This window comes from Poromitra crassiceps (genome assembly GCF_964638095.1).
Source record: "Poromitra crassiceps genome assembly, chromosome: 4".
In the NCBI taxonomy this organism is placed as follows: domain Eukaryota; kingdom Metazoa; phylum Chordata; class Actinopteri; order Beryciformes; family Melamphaidae; genus Poromitra; species Poromitra crassiceps.
The window spans coordinates 15,691,107-15,717,020 of NC_139626.1; the positions used below are offsets into that span (position 1 = coordinate 15,691,107).

Genomic DNA, 25,914 nt, shown 5'->3' on the forward strand with positions numbered 1-25,914 from the left:
AGTAACGCTGTATAATTTATCATGTTTAACTTTAATCATTAAAAAAAACATCCAATTGACACCTGTAGGCTACCTAATATATTTAATCATACAGATTGTCCACTTTTGAAAAAGGCTGTATAGTGAAAAGCAGCGTTCAGTAGGCTATAAAGGTCCGGTTAGAGATTTATTCTTAGACATGATCAAAAACAAAATAGTGAACAATGTATAGCATCATTAAACCATCCAATATTACATTCTATAAATCCTATACATGAAGACAGATGATCTTCCAAAGAGGAGAGTGGAGGTGAAGCTTCAGTGTTAGAATACTGTTGGATTAGCTGCTGAAGGAATTGAAATTATTTACATGGCAGCCTTTTGAACACCTGGAAACAGGTGAGGTGAGGTTTCGAAAGTCTTACTTGTTACTTAAACACGTGAATTAGGACTTCATACAGACTGAATAGTTATCCAATTATTAGAACACATAAAAACAAACCGCACAATTTTTTTTTCAAAAAATATTGTTTTGAATAGAAATACTAGGGTAATAGAATATGGTTTTGCATTTTTATCTATATACAGGATTTCAGAAAAGCAAGAGACCGATATTGCAGCATGTCTGCAGAGTGATGGAGAGTTTGCCGTTCAGTCTCGTCACAAATAAAAAGACTGACTAAATAATAATGTAAAAAACAATACAAGCCTGACGAAATAATAACAAGGCCAAAAACAATACAGTCACAGTTAGAGTTAGGATGGTGCAGACGGAAGTACTGCTTCAGGAGAATCAAAGCTTGCAGCCTTGCTGGTCCTCCAGTTCGTTTAGTTTGGTCTGAGTTATCTAGTTCCAACCTCGAGACATTTCACTCCGCAGTTAGACTGATGTATCAGGTCGATATTGAGCTTTTATTATATATCAGATATCAGCCAGTCAGTGTATCCACCTCTGATATGATGCAGGTTCAAAAACTGGACAACCCTGACATGAAAATCTATCTTCCTTGCACATTTTATTTGCTCATTTTGGTTTTGTTCAATATTTGTTCATGTTTTTTGTGTGTGTGGTAATTTAATTCTTAATTTTAAAGGCAGTAATCCTTCTCTACCTTTGAATAGGTGTGTTGGGTCATCAGTTTGGATTTCAGTTTAGAGTTGTTGTGTCCCATGATAGTCTTGGAAGGAACACTGAATATTAGAAGATTTGTTTGGGCTGAAATTAGAATAGTATTGAACATTGGCTTAATATTGGCTTTCGGCGGTAACTGGTCTCAGTATCGGCCTTCTGAAACCCAGATCCTTTGAGCTCTGCTGTGAGAATGAACTGAAGTGCCAACATGTGGAAGATAAGCCTGTTAACTCCAGTTCAAACTCCTGCAAACATTTAGTCTTGAGCTCATCCTCCTCACACAGAATAAAATCGTCTTTTTTAATTAACATCAATCTCCCTCTGTGGGTCAGGTGCAGGACTGCAGTGTCAGCCGCTGCACCATGTCAGAGATGTGAGCCAGGTCTGGCTGCTGGGCCTGGTGTCTGATGAACTCCAGAGTCCGCACCTGCAGCAGAGACACAGGTAGACAGTGAGACAGGCTGTGTGTTCACAACAGACATGTTCAGAGAGGTTTGGAATAGGCAGCTGCAGCAGAGAGACAGGTAGACACTAGACAGTGAGACAGGCTGTGTTCACAACAGACATGTTCAGAGAGGTTTGGAATAGGCAGCTGCAGCAGAGAGATATGCCGTTTCTCAATGTTAAGGATCCTTCCTTGGCAGGATGGGTCTTCCTACAGAGGGCAGGCAAGAGTCCTTCCTCGCTGGCTGGGAAAAACCATGGAAGGACCCATCCTGCCGAGGAAGGAGCCTTAACATTGAGAAATGCCGATAGGTAGACCGTGAGACAGGCTGTGTTCACAACAGACATGTTCAGAGAGGTTTAGAGGTGTGTGTGTGTCACACTGTCTGTGCTTGTGGCTGAGGTCCCTCAGGTTGATGTGTGTGTGTGTGTGTGTGTGTGTGTGTACTCATGGAGGTGTGTGTGTCACAGTGTCCGTGCTTGTGGCTGAGGTCCCTCAGGTTGATGTGTGTGTGTGTGTGTGTGTGTGTGTGTGTGTGTGTACTCACGGAGGTGTGTGTGTCACAGTGTCCGTGCTTGTGGCTGAGGCTCCACAGGTTGACAGTGAGCTGGTTGAGCTTGTTGTTCCTCAGGTCACCGTGAGCCAGCAGGCAGCTGAACAGAGAGAAGGCCACAGCGCCCTGCCGCCGCGTGCTGTGCTGCACAGAGACAGCACCCATACACCTGGTCACAACACCCTTTTGCACACGATTACAATTCAACTCAAACTCCCAAACTGACATCCCATTGGTTTAAACATTGGAATGATCCCTCCCCGCCCCAACATCCTGTTTGAATAGGAAATACATGAAGAAGCAAGCTGTCAAAAGGCAGATTCATTGTGACTTTCTCAAAAGGCTCAGGAAGTGAGGGTCAATGCATTCTGCAGAAGCGCTGATCAAGGTGAATGCTGCCCCTCATTATGATGAGCACGACTCAGGGCCTCGTCACAACGAGCAGCTCCTAGCTGTGCCTTCATCAACTGCTGCCGTTTGGTTTGCAGACTGTATGATTACAAACGACGCCTGAACGCACCCCCAGACACAGGATTGAAAGGACATTCACACAGACCACTTGATAATGAAGGGCCCATACCCTTAATGATAATAATGTGTTTTAGGTAGAACAGAATTGTCATGAGAAGCTCATTTCAGAATGTGACATGAGGAAACAGCAAAGAAAGTCTCAAAGGCAGCAGGAAGGTCAACCAAACGTCCGTGGCCTCACCTGGTCACGGCTGAGGGTCTTCAGCTGGTCCAGCACCTGGCCCACCAGAGTCTCACACAGCTTGTTGATCTCAGACAGGAACTTGGGGTCTCCTCCGTACAGAGTCTGGTTGGAGTCCACTGGAGAGGAACAGGCACCGTCAGCATCACCACCAGTATTTGTGTGACAGTTTTACAATGTGATAAGAGGAAAATGCCAAGTCTCATTTATTTGTTAAATGTTAAGTTTAGAAAAGTATACTATTAGGCTTAGTTATCTCATGGGACTGAAATAGTACCAAGATATATTCAATAAGTCTAAAAGTACAAGTATAACTTTAAAGTCCCCCTCCACTCAAAAATATGTTTTGACACTATTTTGACACCACTGTTTTCACATTCTGCTGGAAGTGAAGATTTTCTAATTGAAAATCCAATTTTTAGGGGGTGGGCCTACGAGCATGATTTGTGACATCACAAATACTTTAGAAGCCAATCCCTGTTCAATATAGAGTCCTGCAGGAATGAGTCCAGAAGTAGCACTTCTGGCTCGTACGTGTAAAAGGCAATGGGATTTAATGCGATTAAATGCATGAGATAAGGTCTGTGGTTAACAAAAGTTTATGAAACAGCGAAGTTTGTGTTCAGCAAGATAATCTTCACAAACGAGGACCACTTACCGGTATATTACTTTTGAAGCGTAAATGTGTTTTTTTTTAATGGGATTTTCAGAACACGTTTTTTCCTATAATTCTGCTTTCAGAGCCCTTAATTAAGTTATTAGTAGAAATGTTTTTGCTGAGCTGTCGGCACACCTGCAGGGATGCAGTAGAGGTAGGTCTCTTGGCTCATGGCAGCCAGCAGCGGCAGGGCGCTGATGTAAACGCGGATCTTGGCGTCGCTGTTGTCCTCCCAGGTGTAGTCCTGCACCATGTTCAGCAGGCCGCGCACCAGGTACAGCACACCATGCTCCGGGTGGTCCTACGCACACGCACGCACGCACGCACGCACACACACACACACACACACACTACAATTGTCAAGCTACAACTCAGAGTGTTTTGGAGTAGAGACTAGGGCTAAAGACAGACAGTTGACTGTGTCACAGTAACTCAGTGTTTTGGAGTAGGGGACCGACAGAGTGCACAAACGCAGTCTCACATCGGTTTTATTCTTTCTAAACACACGCTCACACATTGATGGGTCATTCTCCAAAATGGGTTCAATGTCAGATGTATTAAGTCGTTGTTATTAAGTTTACGGCTATCTCAAATATTATTTCAGGTTTCAATAGATAATGGAATGATTTTAGTAAACATATAAGATTTGCATAGCTACTTAAATGCTTTTTAAATTAGATTTTTGGTTGTGGGACAGCACACATCACCCCGGACGTGTCTGCCTCACTACACTCTTCTCTCCCGACACCACCAGATATTTAGCATGCTAGATATCTGTCGGACCTCTGTGTCAAACACTGCAACAGATGAAAACCGTCTATGCAGTTTGAGGAAGTAGGATGGACGCCGTTACCGGGACAACCAGCAACGTGGACAGGAAGTTGTTGATGAAGTCCAGCAGGAAGGTCTCAGAGGAGCGAAGCTTTCCCTCCACACTGATGGAGCGAGGAACCTCTGGAAGAAGACCGACCGCAGCCTTCAGGAAAGCATCCGCTGGAGAGACAGGAGGAAGGGAGGACGTCACGTCATTTCCCCCAGCGGATCAATCAAGTGCCATCCTATCTCAAGAAAAGGGTTTTCTGTGGGGTTTGTAGATTTTTCTTTTGATTTTTTTAAATGTTTTTCTGATTTACCCCCATTTTCTCCCCAATTGTACTTGGCCAATTTTCCCCCACTGCTGCCCCGGTCGCTGCTCCACCCTCTGCCGATCTGGGGAGAGCCGAGACTAGCACCATACTTCCTCCGAGACATGTACAATAGCCAGCCGCTTCTTTTCACACAACAGCGGGAGCTTCACCGGCAGGATGTAGCACGTGGGAGGATCATGCTATTCCCACCAGTTCCCTTCCGCACCGAACAGGTGCCCCAACCGACCAGAGGAGGCGCTAGTGCAGCAACCAGGACAAATACCCTCAATCCGGCTTCCCTCCCGCAGACACCAGCCAATCGTGCATGTATGGACACCCGACCAAGCCAGAGGTAACACAAGGATGTGAACCTGCGCCCCTCGCGTTGGTAGGCAGGGAATCTACGGATAAACTACCTGGACTGGACGCCCTGTGGGGTTTGTAGATTAAAATGTCAAAGTAAGCCACATCTCACCCTGGGACAGACACTGGTTGGCCAACGCCACCTGACCAGACAGCAGGTAGAGGCTGAGACGACAAAAGATGCTGCCGAGAGACGGGATGGTGATGAAACTGTAGGCAGCACACGCCTGGAGAGAGAGAGAGAGAGAGAGGGAGGGAGAGAGAGAGAAAGGGAGGGGGAGGGAGAGAGAGAGAGGGAGGGAGAGAGAGAGAGAGAGAGAGAGAGGGAGGGAGAGAGAGAGAGAGGGAGATAGAGATCATTTATTGACTTGACACAAGAAGAAAAGACTTGAGACTTGACTTGGCTTCTGGTGACTTGGGACTTGACTCTGACTTGTTCTTTGATGACTCGGAAATGTTTCTAAAGTCTTGACTTGAGATCTTGTGTTTGTGTAAATAAATTATGAATTAGATTGAAAGCGATGAGACTTGTTCCAGCAGATGACTGAATTTAAATCCTGTTCTGAATTTCTATGGAATGGTTGAATGTATTGACATTACCAAGTTTTTATACTATTAAGTCCATATTGCATTGAAAAGTCCTAGATTTTAGTTTTATATTAATGACCCTGGCAAGCAGAATGTGCCAAAACCTTCCAACTATATAATTTAAGGTCTTATGTGACTAATTGTAAGCATCAAAAAGTGGTAGACATTAGTTTCAACCCAAATCCTAAATATTGCCATTTCTCTGTTTTGACTGTTTGCTGAGGCTGGGGTTGGAGTGGGCGGTACTTAGGGCTCATTATGTTAAAATCTTATCCCGTCATGAAAATTAATCAATCATAAGTCAAGTCAAGTCAAGTCAACTTTATTTATATAGCACATTTCCATACAGCGGCAGCTGGAACCAAAGTGCTTCACAGGTATAGGCAGGTACAAATAAACAGATGAGTGCAAAGTACTAAATAAAATATGACACAATACAAGAAATAATGGCAATTTAAAAATGAGGGAGAAGGACTAGAGGCAATAAGACAATAAGACAATAGAACAATAAAAACAGTAAAACAATAAAAGCAATAAACAGTAAAGCCAGGGACCTATTGAGGGCTAAGTGGGGGGAAAGGCCAGGGAGAACAGGTGGGTTTTTAGTTGTGATTTAAAAACTTCGAGTGTCTGGGCGGCTCTTACATGGAGGGGGAGGCTGTTCCAGAGCTTGGGAGCAGCAGCCGAGAAGGCTCTGTCCCCCCTAGTTTTCAGCCTGGTTCTGGGCACCACCAGCAGGGACTGGTCTGCTGATCTAAGGGATCTGGAAGGGGTGTGGCGGTGCAGCAGCTCAGAGATGTAGGGAGGGGCTGTTCCGTTTAGTGCTTTAAAAACGGTGAGGGCTAATTTAAAATCAATGCGGAAGCGCACAGGCAGCCAGTGTAATGAGGACAGAACCGGGCTGATGTGCTCACGTTTTTTGGTGCCCGTAAGGAGGCGCGCAGCCGCGTTTTGGACCATCTGGAGGCGGCGGAGCAGGGACTGGTCGATCCCCGCATAAAGTGCGTTGCAATAGTCTAAGCGGGTGGTAATAAAAGCATGTATCGCCGTCTCCAGGTTTTTCTGGGAGAGATAGTCCCTCGTCTTTGCCAGGAGACTAAGATGATAAAAACTGCTTTTTACCACAGCGCTGACTTGCTTTTCGAATTTAAAAACACTGTCGAAAATAACTCCAAGGTTTCTTACTGAGGTCGAGAGGTTTGAGCCCAAAGGGCCGAGAGCTTCGACGAGGGGGGCTGGGGGGACCTTGTTAAAGACAATGACCTCAGTTTTCTTTTCGTTTAGGGTCAGGAAATCTTTTGACATCCAGCCCTTTATGTCGGCCAGACAGTCTAGCAGGGGCTGGATTTGAGTTACCCCTTTTAGGGGAAGGTAGACCTGGACGTCGTCAGCGTAACAATGGAAGGAGATGTTGTGTTTTGCCATGATCTGACCCAGGGGTAACATGTAGAGCAAAAAGAGGGCGGGCCCATAATTGATCCTTGGGGGACACCACAGGTGAGGGGGGCCACAGAGGAGAAGAGGTCACCGAGTTGCACAGAGAAAGACCGATTACTAAGGTAGGACCGGAACCAGTCCAGGGCGACACCCCTGATGCCTACGTGGTGTTCGAGGCGGGCTAAAAGTATTTTGTGGTCCACAGTGTCGAAGGCGGCTGTGAGATCCAGGAGCAGCAGGATAGAGGGGTTACCTGCATCGGCAGCTAGGATGAGGTTGTTGAAAACGCGGAGAAGGGCCGTTTCGGTGCTATGGCGCGGTTTGAAGCCAGATTGGAATTTTGTTCGTGTATATTGTTTTGCTCAAGGAAAGATTGTAATTGTAGATGGACGATGCGCTCTAAGACTTTTGACAGGAATGGTAGCTGTGAGATAGGTCGGAAATTTGCAAGGACAGAGGGATCAAGGTTTGGTTTTTTTATAAAGAAGCTCAAAACCTTCCCATCGACTTCTTTCAAAGAACTGGACCATAATTTTGTCCTACATCTGGAATTATAAGAACCACAGAATTCCGAAAATTCCCTTGCAAAAACCCAAGTCTGAAGGAGGGCTGGCCTTACCAGTATTTAGGCACTACTACTGGGCTGCCAATGTTAGGGCTGAAGTAATGAAGAACTGATCTACTGAAGAGGACATTTGAGTTGCCCAGCACACACTGGTACAGATACCTACAAATCAGAGATTATGTTCGATCCAAGATTCATACATTTGAAGCGCTCCCAAATGAGCATGCTTTTTTCGATGTTTTGCTGAGCCTAAATAACCCTTCAGCCGGAGGCAGAACTCGCCATCGGCTGCTCAGAGTCTTCTCTGAACTTCTGTCTGAACTGTGCAGCAGTCTCTAACACAGGGGACAACTGTTGCCAAAAAACGAATTCTGAAAGAATGGAAGTCCCCCTCTTCACCTCGTCTTCAATTGTGGTTGACAGACATGATCTCTGTTATACGGATGGAGAGAGTCAGGTTCCTGAGCTGAGAACCAACTCACTTACACTTAACAACTAACTTTTAACTTAAGATTGAAGATTGCCGCTCCCCTCCCCAGCCTGAGACGTTACTGGCATTTTCCAGACCAGGAACTGTGACTCGCTATAGACCCGTTTCACGGGGGCCATTTTGTGTCGAAAAGGCAGGACACAGGTGCAAGCAAAACACTAATGAGGGTTTCCAACTTCCATGATTGGAATTTGGAAACCCTCATTAGTGTTTTGCTTGCACCTGTGTTTTATTTTACCCTGAATTTTTGACACAAAATTTGGCCCCGTGAAAAAGGTCTATTGAGCTCAGAAAGCCCCCCCAGCATTCCTAAGCCTTTGCCGAGTCCCCACATTTGGGCAGCAGTTGAGGAAGCGGGTCGGGACCAACCTCGATCTCCAGGGAGAGACAAATCATGATTTTTTAAATGCGTGTTTCAAAAGTCTGACTGTGGCAGTTCTTTGTATGTACATTAAACACACAAATGCTCATGTTTTTGTATCTGCTGGTGAGCTATTTTTGATGATTTTTACGACATTTATGGGTCTCGGGGGAAAGATCGGACTCAGTGTGAAAATCCCTGTCTGAGCAAGTGGAGTGGACTCGGAGCTGCCTGCCTGGGCTGCTCCGCATCCATATATGGGTTTGGGTGTGCCGTGCAGCATACATTAAGATATTAAATTGATACTGGACTCTTGATGTGTTCTGACTTGACTTGCTGTTCTACATTTTGACTTGAGACTTGATATCACGGACTTGGACTTAGTCGACTTGAAACTCACCCTGACGAAGGCCGCTGTTTTGCGGGAGTGACTTCCTCTCATCACCCTCCTGGTCTCCATGGCCAGCTGGTTCACCGTCTGACAAAAACAACACAACATGAGGGGTGTAATACATTCATTCATACACACCCACACCCACACCCACACCCACACCCACTGACATGAATGAGCTGCACCAGGACCGGCTCTAGGTTACAGAACGTGGCTCTGGCCTCCACACAGAAACTCAACTGCTGCTCAAAGTCACGACCAAAAGAAACCTAGAGAGAGAGAGAGAGAGAGAGAGAGAGCATGATTGTAAAAGGAGAGCAAACTCCAACTTTAAAAGGACAGTTTTAAGAACAGAAAACAGCTGAAGGTTCTCACTAGGACTGCAACAGTTATTTTCATTGTCGATTAATCTGTCGATTATTTTCTCGATTACTCCATTAGTTGTTTTGGTTTATAAAATGTCAGAAAATGGTGAAAAATGTGGATCAGTGTTTCCCAAAGCCCAAGATGACGTTCTCAAATGTCTTGTGTTGTCCACAACCCAAAGATATTGAGTTTACTGTCATAGAGGAGTGAAGAAACCAGAAAATATTCACATTTAAGAAGCTGGAATCAGTGAATATTGCCTTTTCTTCTTTCTTAAAAAATTACTCAAACCGATTAATTGACTATCAAAATAGTTGGCAATTAATTAAATAGTTGACAACTAATGGATTAATCGTCGCAGCTCTAGTTCTCACCATGCGGACGAAACCATTGATCAGCAAAGCCAAAGATCTCTTCTCATCCTCCAGAGTGAGAGCGCTGTGAGAGACAAGACTGCAGAGGGTTAACAAGTCACCATGACAACACACAGGTCCATACGTCACCATGACAACACCCTCAGTTTATTGTAATTTCAGGTCCTGTTTAGACGAGAATGATTTCTGGATAAAACGTCAAACTTTTGTTGCGTTTTGGCCTTCCGTTTACATGACTGCGGTGTTATAGGGACCTGAAAGCGCAAACTTTTGACAATGAGCTCCAGAGTAGAATCTTTTTAAAGTGCAACCCATGGCTTCGTCGTGTAAACTGGCAATATGCCGTTCTTGTGAAAACTCTGACATGGCATCCTCGTGCACGTGCTGATATTTTAGTATAACATCACGGTCGCTTCACTGTGTGTATATCACTCCACTTCACAGCTGTTCTAAACGTTTCCTTGATTAGGCTGTGTTCAAACAGCGCTCGCACCCAGGGACAACGATATGGATTTAACCTTAATTATGAACGGTAAGCTGAAATCGTCTGTGCTAACCTCAAAGTAGCTAACATTAGCTTAGCTAGCTTGCAGTTGGGAAACTGCAGGCAGCAAGTTTACCTGTTGTTGCTTGGCAGGCAACACTTGGTGGTGTCTTGAGGGAACTGTTTTTGTTGGCGGAGACAAATAACAGACAGAAATCATCTGTTGTCACAAGTGACTTAAAACAATGCTATTATTCCTTGATGAATAACTTTGTTTATGCTGTACAGCTGTTGTATAAAAGCAACATCACACCCGAGGTCGTGATGTTGTATGTACTGGATATGGTTATGGTCACGTTTCTCCATGTTCGCTTGTTTGTCTGTACTCACGCGCGGAAGGAGTTGCTAAGTTACACCACCACCTACTGACCTGACATGCGTACTGCAGCGTTTGTAATCACTTGTCTGGATCCGTCTGAAGGAGGATTGTTATCACAACATTGTCATATGAACGCAGCTCGAAAGACCAAAACGCAACAAAAGTTTGGCGTTTTCTCCACAGACCGTTCTCTCTGACTCCCTGTGAAACAGGGCCTCAGAGCTGAGGTGATTCTTGGTGTGATGCCACCTGATATCAGCCAAATTACATTGCAACAATTTATCCCATTCATATTGTTTGTCTATGAGGGAGTTTGTCTCTCTCTCTCTCTCTCTCTCTCACACAGAGCGTATGTCTCTCTCACACAGAGCGTATGTCTCTCTCTCTCACAGAGCGTATGTCTCTCTCTCTCACACAGAGCGTATGTCTCTCTCTCTCACACACACAGAGCGTACTTGACAGAGTCGTGCATGGTCTTGCAGATGTGCAGCATGGCGTTGAGGATGACTGGGTCTCTGGTCGGCTCCAGCTGGTGCCTGCAGGACACACACACACACACACACACACACGGAAATGTTATACTTTTACTTAAGAAATGTCTACCACTACCGCTGCACTTATGTAGCCTGGGTGAACCCAGCCTCCACGTGACCTGCTCTCAGTCAGACCTGTTCTCAGTCACTACTAGTGACTGAGAACTCTGAGAGCAGGTCACGTGGCGGCTGGGTTCACCCAGGCTAGCACTTATGCTCCACACACGAGGTAAACAGTTTAGAGGGTAGGGTTGTCAAAATTATCCATAGTATCGATAATTATCAATACAAAACATTTGAAACAACATATTTCATAGTTAAATCAGCAAATTTTATTTTATGGGGGAACAAATTTGGTATTAGCAGTGGAAGTGGTCCCTGGGAAATTTGGTTTGGTACATAGTGGTACTTGGTTGGAAAAGTTTGGGAAGCCCTGATATAGAGTATCAACATTTTCCTGGGTATCATATTGAAGTTAGAAATTCTAGTATGGTGACAACCCTAATCCAAACACCCCCAGATCTTACCGGATGAACACCTCCATGATGGACCTGCAGACCTCCACCCTCACGCTGTCCTTCTGGAACATGTCCAGGAACGGCAGGAAGCGCTCCTGGGAGGAAGAATCAGGAAGTAAACAGGAAGTCACAGTCTTTCTCTTGTGATGCATTCACAGCGGTCAGTGACTCACCATGGAGAAGAGCACAGAGAAGTCGTTGAAGGAGGTGAGGATCTTGCTGATCACCGACTGCAGCTGGAAACACAAATAAAATGCAAGATAATGAGATAATCCAGGATAATGAGATAATGCAGGATAATGAGAGTGCCGTTTGATTGGCTCCGAGTTGCCCTGGAAACAGCACCTCTGCTTAGTTTTTCTCTCTGGGTAGAAATACTTTTCCTTTCATAGTTCAGCTACTGCAACAATAACAATGGATGAAAGCTTTACACCTTCAAAACAGGGATGGACTGTCTGTATACTAGACTTGGGCGATAAAACACTTAACATTGTGAGATTATTGCATTATTATCTTTTTTACTTTTTATGGGGGGGGGGGGGGGCGTTTGTTTAAATTACATCATTTAGTCTATAATAATAAAGAAGAAGAACAACAATAATAAGAATCTGGACAAAAACAATAGGTTTCCCAGCATTTGCTGTGAATACCTAATTATTATTATTAATATTATTATTATTATTGGCCTCAAAATTTCATATGCAAGAAACAACGGCCCTTTGTTAGAATGTGCACATTCCTGCTATTTCCATAAAAACAGGCTGATTGTGGATAAAGGAAGCACTTGAATTAAAAAGATGCATTTTTCACTTCAAGTATGATTTATTTATTTATTACATTCCTAGCACTAACAGATTGTAGGTTTATGAGTTTTGATAGCCGCAATATCCTGAATATGAGCCCAAGTCTTCAGTTTACGTTACTATTCTACTGTTATAGCTTCAGTGGTCAGTATTGGTGGAACAGGCAAAAAGCTTGACACTGCTGCTGGTCGAACTTCAGAGGAAGATGCAAAAATATGTGAGTGGGGAATGTTCTAGTCCAGCGATTCCCAAACTGTGGTGTCTGCAGGCGCCAGAGCATTGCGCGCCCATCTGATGCTATTGCATCATTAAATCAGCAGAATTTATTTTATGGGGAAAGAATTGTTGGCATCCGTGGAAGTGGTCCCTGGGAAACTTGGTTTGGTACATGGTGGTACTTGGTTTGAAAAGGTTGGGAACCCCTGTTGTAGTCGCTAGTAGGAAACACACAGGTGAGCAGCAGCGCCAGGCTCCACCCACAACACAATTCTATTGATTTGAAGTCTGATGAAGACCCCCAGAGGCTCCGCCTTTTTCTAACCAACTGTTGTTCTTACCTGAGGATAGGCGTCCTCGAACGCCCGGTCAGGGGTCATGTGCTTGATGATGTCAGCCAGGACCGTGTTGACCTCCCGTTTCTGAGAGGAAGAGAGAGGGAGTGAGAGAGACACACACACACAGACAGAGAGAGAGAGAGAGGGAAAGAGAGAGAGACACACACACACACAGACAGAGAGAGAGAGGGAAAGAGCAAGAGACACACAGACAGAGAGAGGGGCAAAGAGAGGAAGGCTTTATCCAATTCCACTCAAGGTCTCCAAGGCACTTGGGATCACAACACCATGGAAACTGGAATGTGCACCATTACTTGATATTAAGGCTGACTACCTTGAAACCAGTCAAGGAGGAATCATTTCATTTTTGACGGTATCAAGGAGTCTTCACTGGAGACCTGGTCTGAGACGGAGGGTAAAGTCCACAACGTTATCTCTCACAAAGTGAAATTGGATGCCGGAGCCATGACCATCGAATGGGCTCACCGTAGTGGTAAGCCTGATCAAAGAGCCGACAAGCACCGACCCCTTGTGGTAAAATGTGTGAACTTCAAGGACAGAGAGCTGCTCTTAAGGAATAGAAAGGAGCTGAAGGGATATACATCAGTGAGGACTTTTCCGAGGCACTTAAAGCAAAAAGAAGAGAGCTCCTGCCGAAACTCAAAGAGACATGAGACAGAGGGGACATCGAAACTCAAAGAGACATTGGACAGAGGGGACATCGAAACTCAAAGAGAGATGGGACAGAGGGGACATCGAAACTCAAAGAGACATGGGACAGAGGGGACATCGCCTACCTAAGGTATTACAGACTTGTGACCCACCCACCAAGGCATAACAACGACGCAGGCAGACCTTTGCCCCGTACATCCACTCCTGACCAGCGAATAGCTTAAAACTGGTTAATGACTACCTTTGTAAAACAATATTATACTATAACTTTACTATTATATATTATACCCAGTGATGTTATTACATTAGTATGTCTAATGTTATCAATAACCTACCTAAAGGTCTAGTCTTTGCTCATATTCATATCTGTAGCCTCAGGAATAAAACTCAGGACCTCTTGCTCTTTGTACAGTCTAACAAAGTTAGAGATATCCTTGCCATTTCAGAGACTCATTTGGACTGTTCTTTTGAAGATTCAGAAGTTGATATTGAAGGCTTTTCCATAGGCAGAAAAGATAGAAATAGGTTTGGTGGTGGTGTTGTGATCTTTGTACGTGAAAATTTGCCTGTAAAACAGATGCATGATTATACGGTGGGTGACATTGAAGCAATATGGCTTCAGGTGCAACTGCCACAATTACAACCATTACTAGTCAGCTGTTGTTAGAGGGCCCCTAGTTCCAACTTACAGTACTTGAAGTGAAGCAAACCACTCATCTGTTGTACTCACAGTAAAGTGTCTGCAGGTGAACTCCACCCAGATCTCTGCACAGTTGATATAGTCCTGAAAACACAGATGGCCGTATTTAACGGGATCATCCACAAACAGGTACCTATCAGCAGATGTTTGGATGCAGGCAGCGTGGGTGGGTGGGGCTCACTGACCTGCGGGCTGCGGACCTTGGTGACCACCTTCCAGGCCTCGTTGAGGATGGGCAGCCTCTCGGCCTCTGGAGGGTCTGCACAGGACAGACTGCGACCCAGAGAGCCGAACAGCAGGTGCTGCAGATCAGGACACAGTCAGACATGTTTAGTGGACTCTTTACACACCTAAACCTCCAGACTTTGCAGAGGATTTCCCTGTGAGAGCCATTACACCCCCCCCCCCCCCATCAAAACTATGGTAAAAAAAAAATTGGTTTATTAATATTGAACGCGTTCAAATTGCACCAACTCCGATACTGCACAATGCACATCCTTGTGTCTCCAGCAAGGTGAGAGACTCACTCACTCACTGACAGAGATTCCTTTATAGTTAGATAGAAAAAACGGTCAGTAAAACAGTTATTGAATGCTCAGTCAAGAGCACAGAACTGCAGCACTGCAAGTGCACAGGGATAGAAATGTTGGTTGATTCAGAGCCCAATTAAATAAAATAATTTCTTATAAAATTGAGAAAAACATGTTTTGTCTGCAGCAACCAGCTGGCTGAAGCATCTTTCCAGTTGGCCTGCATGAAACTCTGCAACCAATCATTACACTTTTTCACAAAAATGTGCAAAAGTATATAGCTTATTATGAACACAAGTCTGGGAATCTCTCAGTTCTCAAAACATTTTCAGACCTAGAAATTACAAAAATAATTGGTAACACTTTATAATGGCCTCATTCCAGTGTATTAACTTACTCCCTAAAGCAGTGTTTACCTAACCTTTTGGGGGGTGGGGGGACCCACTCTTTAAAAATGACAAACCATCGTGACCCAATTCACAATAGGCCTCATCTATAAGTCGCAAGAGGAGCGAATTTGCGAATAAAATGAACATTCCTGAAAGACCCTGGAAGAAATTCTGCTAATTTATTTTTCGACCCAAGTAAAACCTCCTGCGACCCACGTGTGGGTCCTGACCCAGTCTTCGGGAAACACTGCCCTAAAGGGATAGTTCGTATTTTTTTATAATGTACATACATATGTGTAACATATCATTCAAATTGTTGAATTAAAACTATTTCTACACTTGTAAGTAGATTATGTATTAGGGCAGGGGTGTCAAACATACAGCCCGGAGTCCAGAACCGGCCCGCCAAAAGGTCCAATCCGGCCCACAGGATGACTGTAAGAATTGCACTGAGAAATCCTTCAATCCAATGTGATGCACTTGTGAAGGCTATGAGGTAGCAGGTTTCAGGAGCAAGTTAAACATTAAGTCGCCTATTCATGTTTTCTGTATTCATCACTAAATTGTAAACTATTTTCATTACCCTTGACTATAGAGAATTGCACAGTTACTGACAGTAGATTTGATCATTTGTTTAATAGTAGCTGAGGTAACCCTACGTGAAAACATGTTCTTAAAATGTAACTGTAATTCTTTACACTAAAAGAAACATTTGGATGTTTTGTCATTTACAGATAGTATAGGTTAGTAGTAGGGTATTATACTAAAATGAGTTTGACACCCTTGTATTAGGGAGTTCCTTCCTAGACAGCAATATTATGTACTTACAATACTTTCCATAGGTTAGTACACCGGTTAACACACTACAATAAAGCCATTGTAAAGTTAAGTGTTACCAAATAATTTTTCAGACCTTTGAAGACTTCCCAGAACAAAAACACAAAAACAAAAACCATGAACATAATAGACAGTCAATAGGAAGGTTTGCAAAAAAAATAATCTGTAGTGAGCTTTACTGTCAAACCAGGAATCATTTTGTCCAAGGAGGCATCACATTATCCAAACGGTTCAAATCACATTTTCTAACGAAACACTTATAATGTTCTGTTATTCAAACAGCTGTTGAGGCCCTCTGACCTTGGGGAAGCCAGCCTCGTCACAGTCTTTGATCATGGCGATGAAGCTGGTGGCTCTGGCCGCCACAAACTCCGCCCTGAACGCCCACATGACCGAGTTCAGCAGCAAGGCACTGTGGGAAAGTAGCAAGAGGGAGGAGTTTAACTTCCAGTCAGAAGGAGTCCCTCTCTCCTCTTATAGAAATCACTGAGTGAAAGCTATTAACAAAAACGCTGTAAAAAATATTCATATAGAGCATTTTCTTTCTATGAAGTCCTTTTCTGGACTTGTGTTTTTTATTTTAAATACTGCCTGCCAACCAAATTTATTTTACAGTACAAAGTTGGCCCTGTTATGATTGAGTGTTGTGAAAAGGACTCACTTGTTCCCCAGCTGCTTGCATCTCTCCATCATCTCTGTTAGCAGAGGCTGCAAGAGAAACACAGAAAAACATTTAAACACACAGAAAAGGTTGACACATCTGGGCTCACCAGTACAGCTTGATAACACAGACTAGATGACATCTGACTCTTAATTATAGGTAAATATGGACCCCATAAAGTCCATATTGGCAACCTCATATACTAGTCTAGTCCTCGTCTGTCTACCTGCTAGGGATGCAAATCTTTTATCCATTTCCTCATCCACCAATAAGTCACATTAACGATCAATTAATCATGATGTAAAAAACCAGCTTTTGACATAGAAAGTACAAAAAGCGGGTTTTTACATCTGTCTTTAGGCCGACTCAACAAGTTCATCAACCAAACCCGTGCTGTGTTTCAATATTGTATTACAATGTTGACACACACTGGACTTTTTGTCTGCTTGCTTGGCTTTCTTTATCCTCTGTATAAATGGTGAAAGTTAAACTGTGGCCTTGTGATGGTAAATAATTTTCCTGTCAGTGTGTCTCTCTCTCTCTCTCTCTCGCTCAGCCTGTCTCTCTCTCTCTCGCTCAGCCTGTCTCTCTCTCTAGGTCAGCCTGTCTCTCTCTCTCTCGCTCAGCTTGTCTCTCTCTCTCTCTCTCGCTCAGCCTGTCTCTCTCTCTCTCTCTCGCTCAGCCTGTCTCTCTCTCTAGGTCAGCCTGTCTCTCTCTCTCGCTCAGCTTGTCTCTCTCTCTCTCTCTCTCTCGCTCAGCCTGTCTCTCTCTCTCTCTCTAGGTCAGCCTGTCTCTCTCTCTCGCTCAGCTTGTCTCTCTCTCGCTCAGCTTGTCTCTCTCTCTCTCGCTCAGCTTGTCTCTCTCTCTCTCGCTCAGCCTGTCGCTCTCTCTCTCTCGCTCAGCTTGTCTCTCTCTCTCTCGCTCAGCTTGTCTCTCTCTCTCTGGGTCAGCCTGTCTCTCTCTCTCTCGCTCAGCCTGTCGCTCTCTCTGGGTCAGCCTGTCTCTCTCTCTCTCTCTCGCTCAGCCTGTCGCTCTCTCTGGGTCAGCCTGTCTCTCTGGGTCAGCCTGTCTCTCTCTCTCGCTCAGCCTGTCTCTCTCTCTGGGTCAGCCTGTCTCTCTCTCTGGGTCAGCATGTCTCTCTCTCTCTCGCTCAGCTTGTCTCTCTCTCTCGATCAGCTTGTCTCTCTCTCGCTCAGCCTGTCTCTCTCTGTACCTCGGGAGCATGGTAGGCGATGCACTGCAGGATCCAGTTGATGGCGGGGCAGTAGAGGGTGAGGTACTCAGGGATCTCCACGCGCTGCAGAAGCAGCTGATTCTGCACGCTGTCTCCGTGGATCTGTCGGAACGCCCCCAGCAGGTCGAACACGTTCCGGTTCAGACTGTCCTTCAGCTGGGGGGCCACCTCCATACCCACCTGCAGCAGGAACAGAACATTTTAGGAAGCTTCACTGATCCCGGAGGCAGCACATGTGATAGCACAGGATAGGATGTTGCATGGAAAAAACAAAAGAAATGGAAAATATTGTATTTTCTATAATATAATATTTACTTCAACTGCAGAGGGCCTTTATTGGAAGCAGGCTTATGTTAGATACAGGCCTTTCTTTCTATTTCCCTCAGTTTGATAAGTAGATTTGCTCACATTTTAGTACCAAGCCACCTTGTTTTCTCATCTGCTTCTGTTGGGGTTCATTGTGTAGCTGTTTTTTTGTTACTACCATGCATTACCTATAATTATAGTAATCAAAGGCAGCATGCTCCAGAGACTTCCGCCAGCTGAGCGGGGTAACTTCCCGTTAGCCATGTGCTAACTTGAATGGGAATAAAATCATGTAATACTTATTATTAATACTTATTTAATACTTATAGCACTACAAACTACAGTTAAACAGGCACCAGTAGTTTACCGGTATCCACCGTTGTTTTTTCCTTTGTTGTTTTGGGGCCAGCCTTTATTTGTTTGTATTGACCCCGCCCCCAGTTTGGTCTCGTATGGAAAAGCAGGCGTGTTCACCAATCTCCCCGGCTTCTATGTTGTGTGCTCCGCTGCCAATGAATGTAGGTGTCCATACGGATAATCCTATTGTGAGAGGTACCCTACGCATATGGACCCAATTTCGTAAACATTTTGGGCATACGCAAGCCCTGGAGTCCATGCCTCTTACCTTGAACCCCCTTTTCAAACCTTCTTTGACAGATACAGCATTTCAGTTCTGGTATGGAAAGGGAATACGTTGTGTGGAGGACCTTTTCATTGATGGGACGTTTGGTTCCTTTGATCATTTTGTTAAAAAGTACAACTTACCACAGTCTCACTTTTACAGGTACCTCCAAATTCCGGATTTCACCTGCACAATTTCTCAACATTCCCATCTAAACCTCTGGCTTGCCCATTTGATGAGTATCTGAAACTTAATCCCTATTTACCAGGCTGCGTATCAAATTTATATTGTATGATTCAAGAAATGGAAGACTATTCGCTGCACCACCTGAGAGTACAGTGGGAGGAAGACTTGGACACGGAGCTCTCTGACGAAATCTGGAAAAATGCTATCAGTAAAATACATAAATCTTCTGTCTGTATCAGACATGGGGTGTTACAGTTTAAGATACTGCACCGCTTACACCTTTGTAAAGCCAAACTGGCCCGGATATATCCTGGCTCAGACCCAAATTGCATCAGATGCCATCAGTTTCCGGGTGCTCTGGGCCACACGTTTTGGACTTGCCCAAAATTGTACACATTCTGGTCAGACATTTTTAATACATTCTCATATATATGTCAAAAACAGATTGACCCAGATCCAATTACTGCAATATTTGGGGTTGCCCCTAGCAACAGTGGGATATCCAGACATCAATCAGATCTAATGGCCTTTTCAACATTACTAGCTCGCCGGCTTATTCTTTTTAGCTGGAAATCGCCCACACCTCCATCACACTCACGCTGGATTCGTGAGGTAATGTCATTTCTTAAGCTATAAAAAGTCAGATGCACAGTCCAGGGTTCTCTGGAAAAGTTTGAAATGACTTGGCACCCCTTCTTAGATTATTATGATAAGGAATTTGACGCAAGAACTTTAGATTAGTAGCCCCCAACAGCTCTACCCTACCCTTTTCCCACCCCCCTCTTGTTCTTTCCTTGTCTCTATTATTATTATTATTATTATTATTTTTGTTTGTTTGTTTGTTTGTTTTTTTTACACTTGGTTGTCATTGCATCACAAATATTCAGGAGATTGTATACACGTATGAGATCATGCAACCTTGCACCTATTTTGTATTGTCTGTCTTCTATGGGGTTTGTTTTTTCTTGTTTGTATTGTTTAAAAACGAATAAAAACAATTTGAAATAAATGACCCCGCCCCCAGCCATTATCTGCTTTTAATTAACTACACACATCGGAAATATGGTCAATCCAAACAGCTGAGCCTCACCCTGCAGAGATATGCTCTGGCATAGGCCGCCACCAGGGGGTCTCCTATCCCTCTGATCATCGCCGTCAGCCGGGGGAGTGTCTCCTGGATCCCACTGATGAAGGGGAGAGGGAGAGAGAGAGAGAGAGGGAGGGAGGGGGAGGAAGAGAGAGGGGGGAGAGAGAGATGGAGGGTGAGGGAGGGAGAAAGAGAGAGGGAGGGACAGAGCGAGAGGGAGAGAGACTATTTTAACTCAATTGAGAAAAAGAGAGAAATGCTGGCAACTGAGTGTACAAACTTACGACTGGTTCAGGAAGCGGTTGCACTTCAGGATGGCTGCCTCGACATATCTGAGCATGGAGGTCAAAGGTCATTTATTCATGTGATATGTTGTCTGTACTCACAGCTGGCCTGGGTATGTATAACCCAGGCCAGCTGGAACTTGGCACGCAGACCTTCAACAGATTCTATGTACACAGATGTAGAAAAGAAATGTATGGTTTTACTCGCAGGCGCAGCCAATCACCGTTCTTCAATTTAATGCGAGGTGTGATTGGCCGACTACCGCAGCAGCTACAACCCAAGTATTGAATTAAGTCCTCTAATGGTATAGTTATCACAGTCACTTTAAGGGTACTGGTACTGGTATTGGTATCGCAATTTCCTAAACAATATCCAGGCGTAGTCATTGATGATCATGTGTGCAGGAGGATACAGTCTGGGGATGAGCTCTCTGATGGAGGCGATCTTGAAGAACCAGTTGAGGCAGGTTTCCTTGGCCGTGTCGTTCACATCGTCAGCTGTGAACGAGTCTGAGGAAGTCAAGAAATACATGAGGTAAGAATCCAGTCAAAATCAATGAGCTCAAAGTGGCGTCTGGGGAACCTCAGGGGTCCTCGAGGGGGTCCCCACTCCCCAGCAAAAAGGTGGATAATTTATTTCCACTACATGTTCTTAATTCCATCCATATTAAGTAACACAATAACAATGTATGACTATTTTGCTCATGGGTTTCGGACACTTTCCTTAATAGAACATCTAAAAGAAAAAAAATCTTATCAGATGGGGGGACCCTGGGACAAAATCTCATGAAATGGGGGTCTGTGGTCTCATTTTTGAAAGTTTTAAGGGTCCTTAGTCTGACTTGACGGAAGCAGGCCGGGGTACTAAGCTCTGCCAGTGGTGCCGACCATTTCAGTCGGTAGTGGAAGAAAATCCCTTTCCGCTCCCTGCACGTTCTGCAATAGGCTCCGACCGGCTCAGACTGACCGGCTGCCACCATTTATGGATTTCCTGCCCTAACAGGTTGATGTGATATTTTCTTCCATACATAGACAGAACAGCATGTATCAGGGCTTACAGACAGACATAAATACCTCTGGATTTGAACAGAGACCAACAGACAGACGCTCCTACCAGGTAAGGGTCTCGGTTCCAAACACATGGTCCAGATTCTCTCGTACACCAGCCGGCCTGTGAGCGAACGAGGGAGACAGACCGCAGTCACAAACACACCTCAACAAGCTTCTGCCTGGTTTCCACATGAACTGAACTAAACTGAGGAAAATGAGTCTTCTTTACGCACCGAACGTGTCGAGGATGTCTGTGATGAGGACGAACTTGCTGGGGTAGAACTGGATCACTGAGGTGTCGGACAGTAGCTTGGAGCACTGACACAAAACACAAAGCAACGTTAATGTTCATATACAGTCGAGTCCAGAGGTGAGAGCAGGCCGGGGTTTGGCCCATTCATAAACTGAACTGACAATGCATTAGGGCCGCAACTAACGATTATGTCCATTGTCATGAATCTGTCAATTATTTTCTCAATTAGTTGTTTTCTCTATACAATGTGAGAAAATTCAAACAATATCATGTTTCCCAAAGCCCAAGGTGGTGTCCTCAAATGCCTTTTTTTGTCCACAACACAAAGATAAGAAAATATTCACAATTAAGAAGCTAGAATCGAGATATATTTTTCTTAACAAATTACTCAAACCGATTATGAAAGTAGGTGATTAATTAATACTTGACAACCAATCGATTAGTCATTGCAGCTCTAACACACACACACACACACACACACACACACACACACACACACACACACACACACACATCTTTACTTAATTTATTTCATTTCCCATACTTGTTATTAATTCATTTTGTTTTATTTTGTACAATTCCCTTGTTCTGCTGACTTTTGTGTCATTTCCCTTCTCTTTTGGGAAAGGTTATTTTTTAGAAAAGTTATTTCTGTCTCTCTCCTGCTCAGCTTGTATCTCTTCTCCTCTCTCTTTCCTCCAGCTTGTCTGAAACAGACGGACCACTCTACCTCAGATGGACCGCTCTACCTAGGATGGACTGCTCTACCTCAGATGGACCGCTCTACCTCAGATGGACTGCTCTACCTGGATGACGATCTTGAGGGCCTTGACCTTCTGGTCGGAGGACCAGGCTTCCTTCAGAGACTGGTTCAGCTCCTCGATGCGGTTAGCATAGTCCTGCTGGGAGAGGTTCAGCAGCTCCCTCTGAGAACCCTGCACATACACACACGCACACAGAGTTCAAAGTGAACACCATGGTCATTCATCCATTCACTTCTATACACTTCCATTCACTCCTCATTTGCTAACTCAAATTAATGTGTTTGAAGGATACAAATCTGAACCAAACATATCTCGAAATTGATGCAAATATTGAATAAAAAAAACATGAATGTAATGAATGTGGCAAAAAAAAGTAGGTTTACCTCCTCCAGATCATCCAGCTCCTCCAAACGAGTGCGGACCTTCTCAGACACAGCGGAGGATCCTGGAGTGGCAGCTTTTCCTGCAGCAGACACAACGTCAGCACAACATACTACTATACATACTAATACAGTGACACACCCACACAGTGGAATACTACTAATACAGCGACACACCCACACAGTGGAATACTACTAATACAGTGACACACCCACACACTGGAATACTACTAATACAGTGACACACCCACACACTGGAATACTCCTAATACAGTGACACACCCACACACTGGAATACTACTAATACAGTGACACACCCACACACTGGAATACTACTAATACAGTGACACACCCACACACTGGAATACTACTAATACAGTGACACACCCACACACTGGAATACTACTAATACAGTGACACACCCACACACTGGAATACTACTAATACAGTGACACACCCACACACTGGAATACCACTAATACAGTGACACACCCACACAGTGGAATACTACCAATACAGTGACACACCCACACACTGGAATACTACTAATACAGTGACACACCCACACACTGGAATACTACTAATACAGTGACACACCCACACACTGGAATACTACTAATACAGTGACACACCCACACACTGGAATACTACTAATACAGTGACAGCACCCACACACTGGAATACTACTAATACAGTGACAGCACCCACACACTGGAATACTACTAATACAGTGACACACCCACACACTGGAATACTACTAATACAGTGACAGCACCCACACAATGGAATACTGTGTACGCCTGCGCGTACCCCTAGGGGTACGTGGAGGTACTACAGGGGGTACTTCAGAGAAAGGAGAAAATGGAAAAATGTAAGAATAATTCATGAAAACGTTAAAATAAATCTCCTCAGGAGACACTAATTGCAACTCTTTCACTCCATTTCTTATTTCGTAATGTTTTTATATATATTATTATTATATTGCAATGAATGAATGATAACCCACCTTTTGAAGAATATTCAATATAATAATTATATTATTATATATTATATGTATGTATGTATGTATGTATATATATATATATATATATATATATATATATATATATATATATATATATACGGTATATATATATATATATAATATAATTATTATATTGAATATTCTTCAAAAGGTGGGTTATCATTCATTCATTGCATCATGCTGTCTTCTCCTGCAGTTTTCTAAGCAAAATGTTGAAGTCGGGTAAAGGGGGTACTTGGATTCAGAAATAATAGTCTAGCAGCAAGTCCTCAAAAAAGTTTTCGAGATACCCCTACCTGAGGTAGAACAAATGACAACAATGATTTTTCTTATCTTTAGGGTCTCCCATTAATGAAATTGATTGTTGTCACAAAAAAAATTGGGGGAAAAGATGTTTTTTTGGCTGTTCTTTAGAACTACCCCAATCCCTGAAAAAGAGCCAAATTAGGCCAGTCCGAATAGGGGAAAGGTGACAAAAAAGCCAATAACTTGAGAATGCTCACTCTTTTCCTCATCAGATTTGCTGAGGTATGAACCAGGTGGCTGCCCTACATCACCAAATAGTCAGAAAATGATTTACCTAAAAAGATAATGAATTATAGTCCTGTAAATATAGCTTTAGTTTAGGCGGAAATTGTACTTTGTGGTGATAGGAACATAGGACTCCATCACTTTTCTCTCATTTATCAGAAAAACTGAAATCCCCTGAAAGATATACCATTACTGAATTGTCTAGGGTGCTATTGAACACTGACCAGTAGTTGTATGGAGATATCTGGTACAGTTCTATTGCAAATGAGATTTCTTTAGACATAGGCCTACTACCTCTTCACTGAAACAGTCAAATACAAGTGAGTAATGTCTCTCACTTCTGTAGGTGCTGGGGGGTTTCCTAAATAGGACTGGTTGGCTCCATCTCTGGCAATCCATCCCTTGACGATAGGACTCCATAACAAGGGTTTGGGCATGTGACTGTGAAACCATATCAGTGTCTGATACATTGCTCTTGCTGTCTACCAGCATGTCATGCACTCACTGGCTGTGACACAACAAGTAGTTTGTACAGAATAGGAAAGACAACAGCGTTCACCAAACTCAATGTGAGCTCAAAGATCTGGCCCATTTTGGACTCTGCCAGCTTGGAAGAGTCTTTGCCAGTCGCAAGAGAATTTGCACTTCTGCTTTACGGAAAAAAGAAAAAGGAAAATGGACTGATGTGCACAAACTTGTATGAACTGAGGTTCATAATTGCATCAACAACATATGCAGCCTCTGCAAATTTGCCACCAACAGAGGATGCATTTGCACAACATGTGCAAAGAGCAATGTATCAGACAGCGATATGGTGTCACAGTCACATGCCCAAACCAATGTTATGGAGTCCTATCAGCAAGGGATGGATTGTCAGAGATGGAGCCATTAAACCAGTCCTATTTAGGAAACCCCCAGCACCTACAGAAGTGAGAGACATTACTTACTTGTATTGCAAAGATCCAAACTGTTGAGAGTGGAAAGTGCCAGTGCCTCTCTGTTGGCCTCCCCTGTACGGAGTTCTGCACCTGCTGTGCAGAATGTCAAAATGTGTCCCCAAACATCTGAGGAACCTGACATTTGACATTCTAGTATCTACTGTATATACTTGACCTCTCACTGAAACACATCTTATGTACGCGCAGCAACAATGAAACATCCAAATACTTCGGAAAAAGGTTACAATATGATACACAGAAGAGGATTTTTTTTTACATTGTGATAGCTTAATCTGACAAATGGACAATGATACTAAGGATGCAGTATATTAAACACGATTGTCTCCAGATAGACAGGCTGCCTACAGACTGAGCAATATTTAGACAGTTTGTTTGCATCAGTCTTTTGCAATCCTTACAATTGCAGTCCATGGAGTATAAGCTTGTGAATGTGCCCCAGACTCCCAAATACTGGCACAATAATCTGGTACGGTCATAATACGTTCAACAAAGGGCTGATACTGTATTTCATATTTGGATATTTGGACTTTGGCTGTGAAACAAGTGTCCATATGCCAGGTCAAATGAGCAGTATTTTGTTTTCTAGTCTGTTCTCCTGTTTTTGTTCATGAAATGAAATGAAGCACTGAGATT

The 25,914-nt window shown here is 43.8% G+C and overlaps 1 protein-coding gene across 1 annotated transcript in view; it reads right to left on the reverse strand.

Annotated features, from left to right (window-relative positions):
* Positions 1-153: 153 nt before the first annotated feature.
* The window catches only part of vps35l (VPS35 endosomal protein sorting factor like), a 31,484-nt gene continuing 5,723 nt past the window's right edge, over positions 154-25,914 (reverse strand). Inside the window, exons 6-30 of the mRNA XM_083634862.1 lie at positions 22,771-22,850; positions 22,430-22,558; positions 21,604-21,688; positions 21,435-21,491; positions 20,734-20,830; positions 20,321-20,368; positions 20,040-20,133; positions 17,815-18,015; positions 16,602-16,648; positions 16,241-16,352; positions 14,370-14,486; positions 14,215-14,268; positions 12,816-12,896; positions 11,629-11,691; positions 11,465-11,550; positions 10,860-10,940; positions 9,542-9,605; positions 8,972-9,070; positions 8,811-8,888; positions 5,082-5,196; positions 4,333-4,472; positions 3,615-3,780; positions 2,822-2,940; positions 2,104-2,253; positions 154-1,538 (exon numbers count right to left, since the gene is read on the reverse strand). Of these exons, the coding sequence (XP_083490988.1) occupies positions 1,440-1,538; positions 2,104-2,253; positions 2,822-2,940; positions 3,615-3,780; positions 4,333-4,472; positions 5,082-5,196; positions 8,811-8,888; positions 8,972-9,070; positions 9,542-9,605; positions 10,860-10,940; positions 11,465-11,550; positions 11,629-11,691; positions 12,816-12,896; positions 14,215-14,268; positions 14,370-14,486; positions 16,241-16,352; positions 16,602-16,648; positions 17,815-18,015; positions 20,040-20,133; positions 20,321-20,368; positions 20,734-20,830; positions 21,435-21,491; positions 21,604-21,688; positions 22,430-22,558; positions 22,771-22,850 (2,462 nt within the window). The 3' untranslated portion in view covers positions 154-1,439. The remainder of the gene's footprint in view (positions 1,539-2,103; positions 2,254-2,821; positions 2,941-3,614; positions 3,781-4,332; positions 4,473-5,081; positions 5,197-8,810; positions 8,889-8,971; positions 9,071-9,541; positions 9,606-10,859; positions 10,941-11,464; positions 11,551-11,628; positions 11,692-12,815; positions 12,897-14,214; positions 14,269-14,369; positions 14,487-16,240; positions 16,353-16,601; positions 16,649-17,814; positions 18,016-20,039; positions 20,134-20,320; positions 20,369-20,733; positions 20,831-21,434; positions 21,492-21,603; positions 21,689-22,429; positions 22,559-22,770; positions 22,851-25,914) is intronic.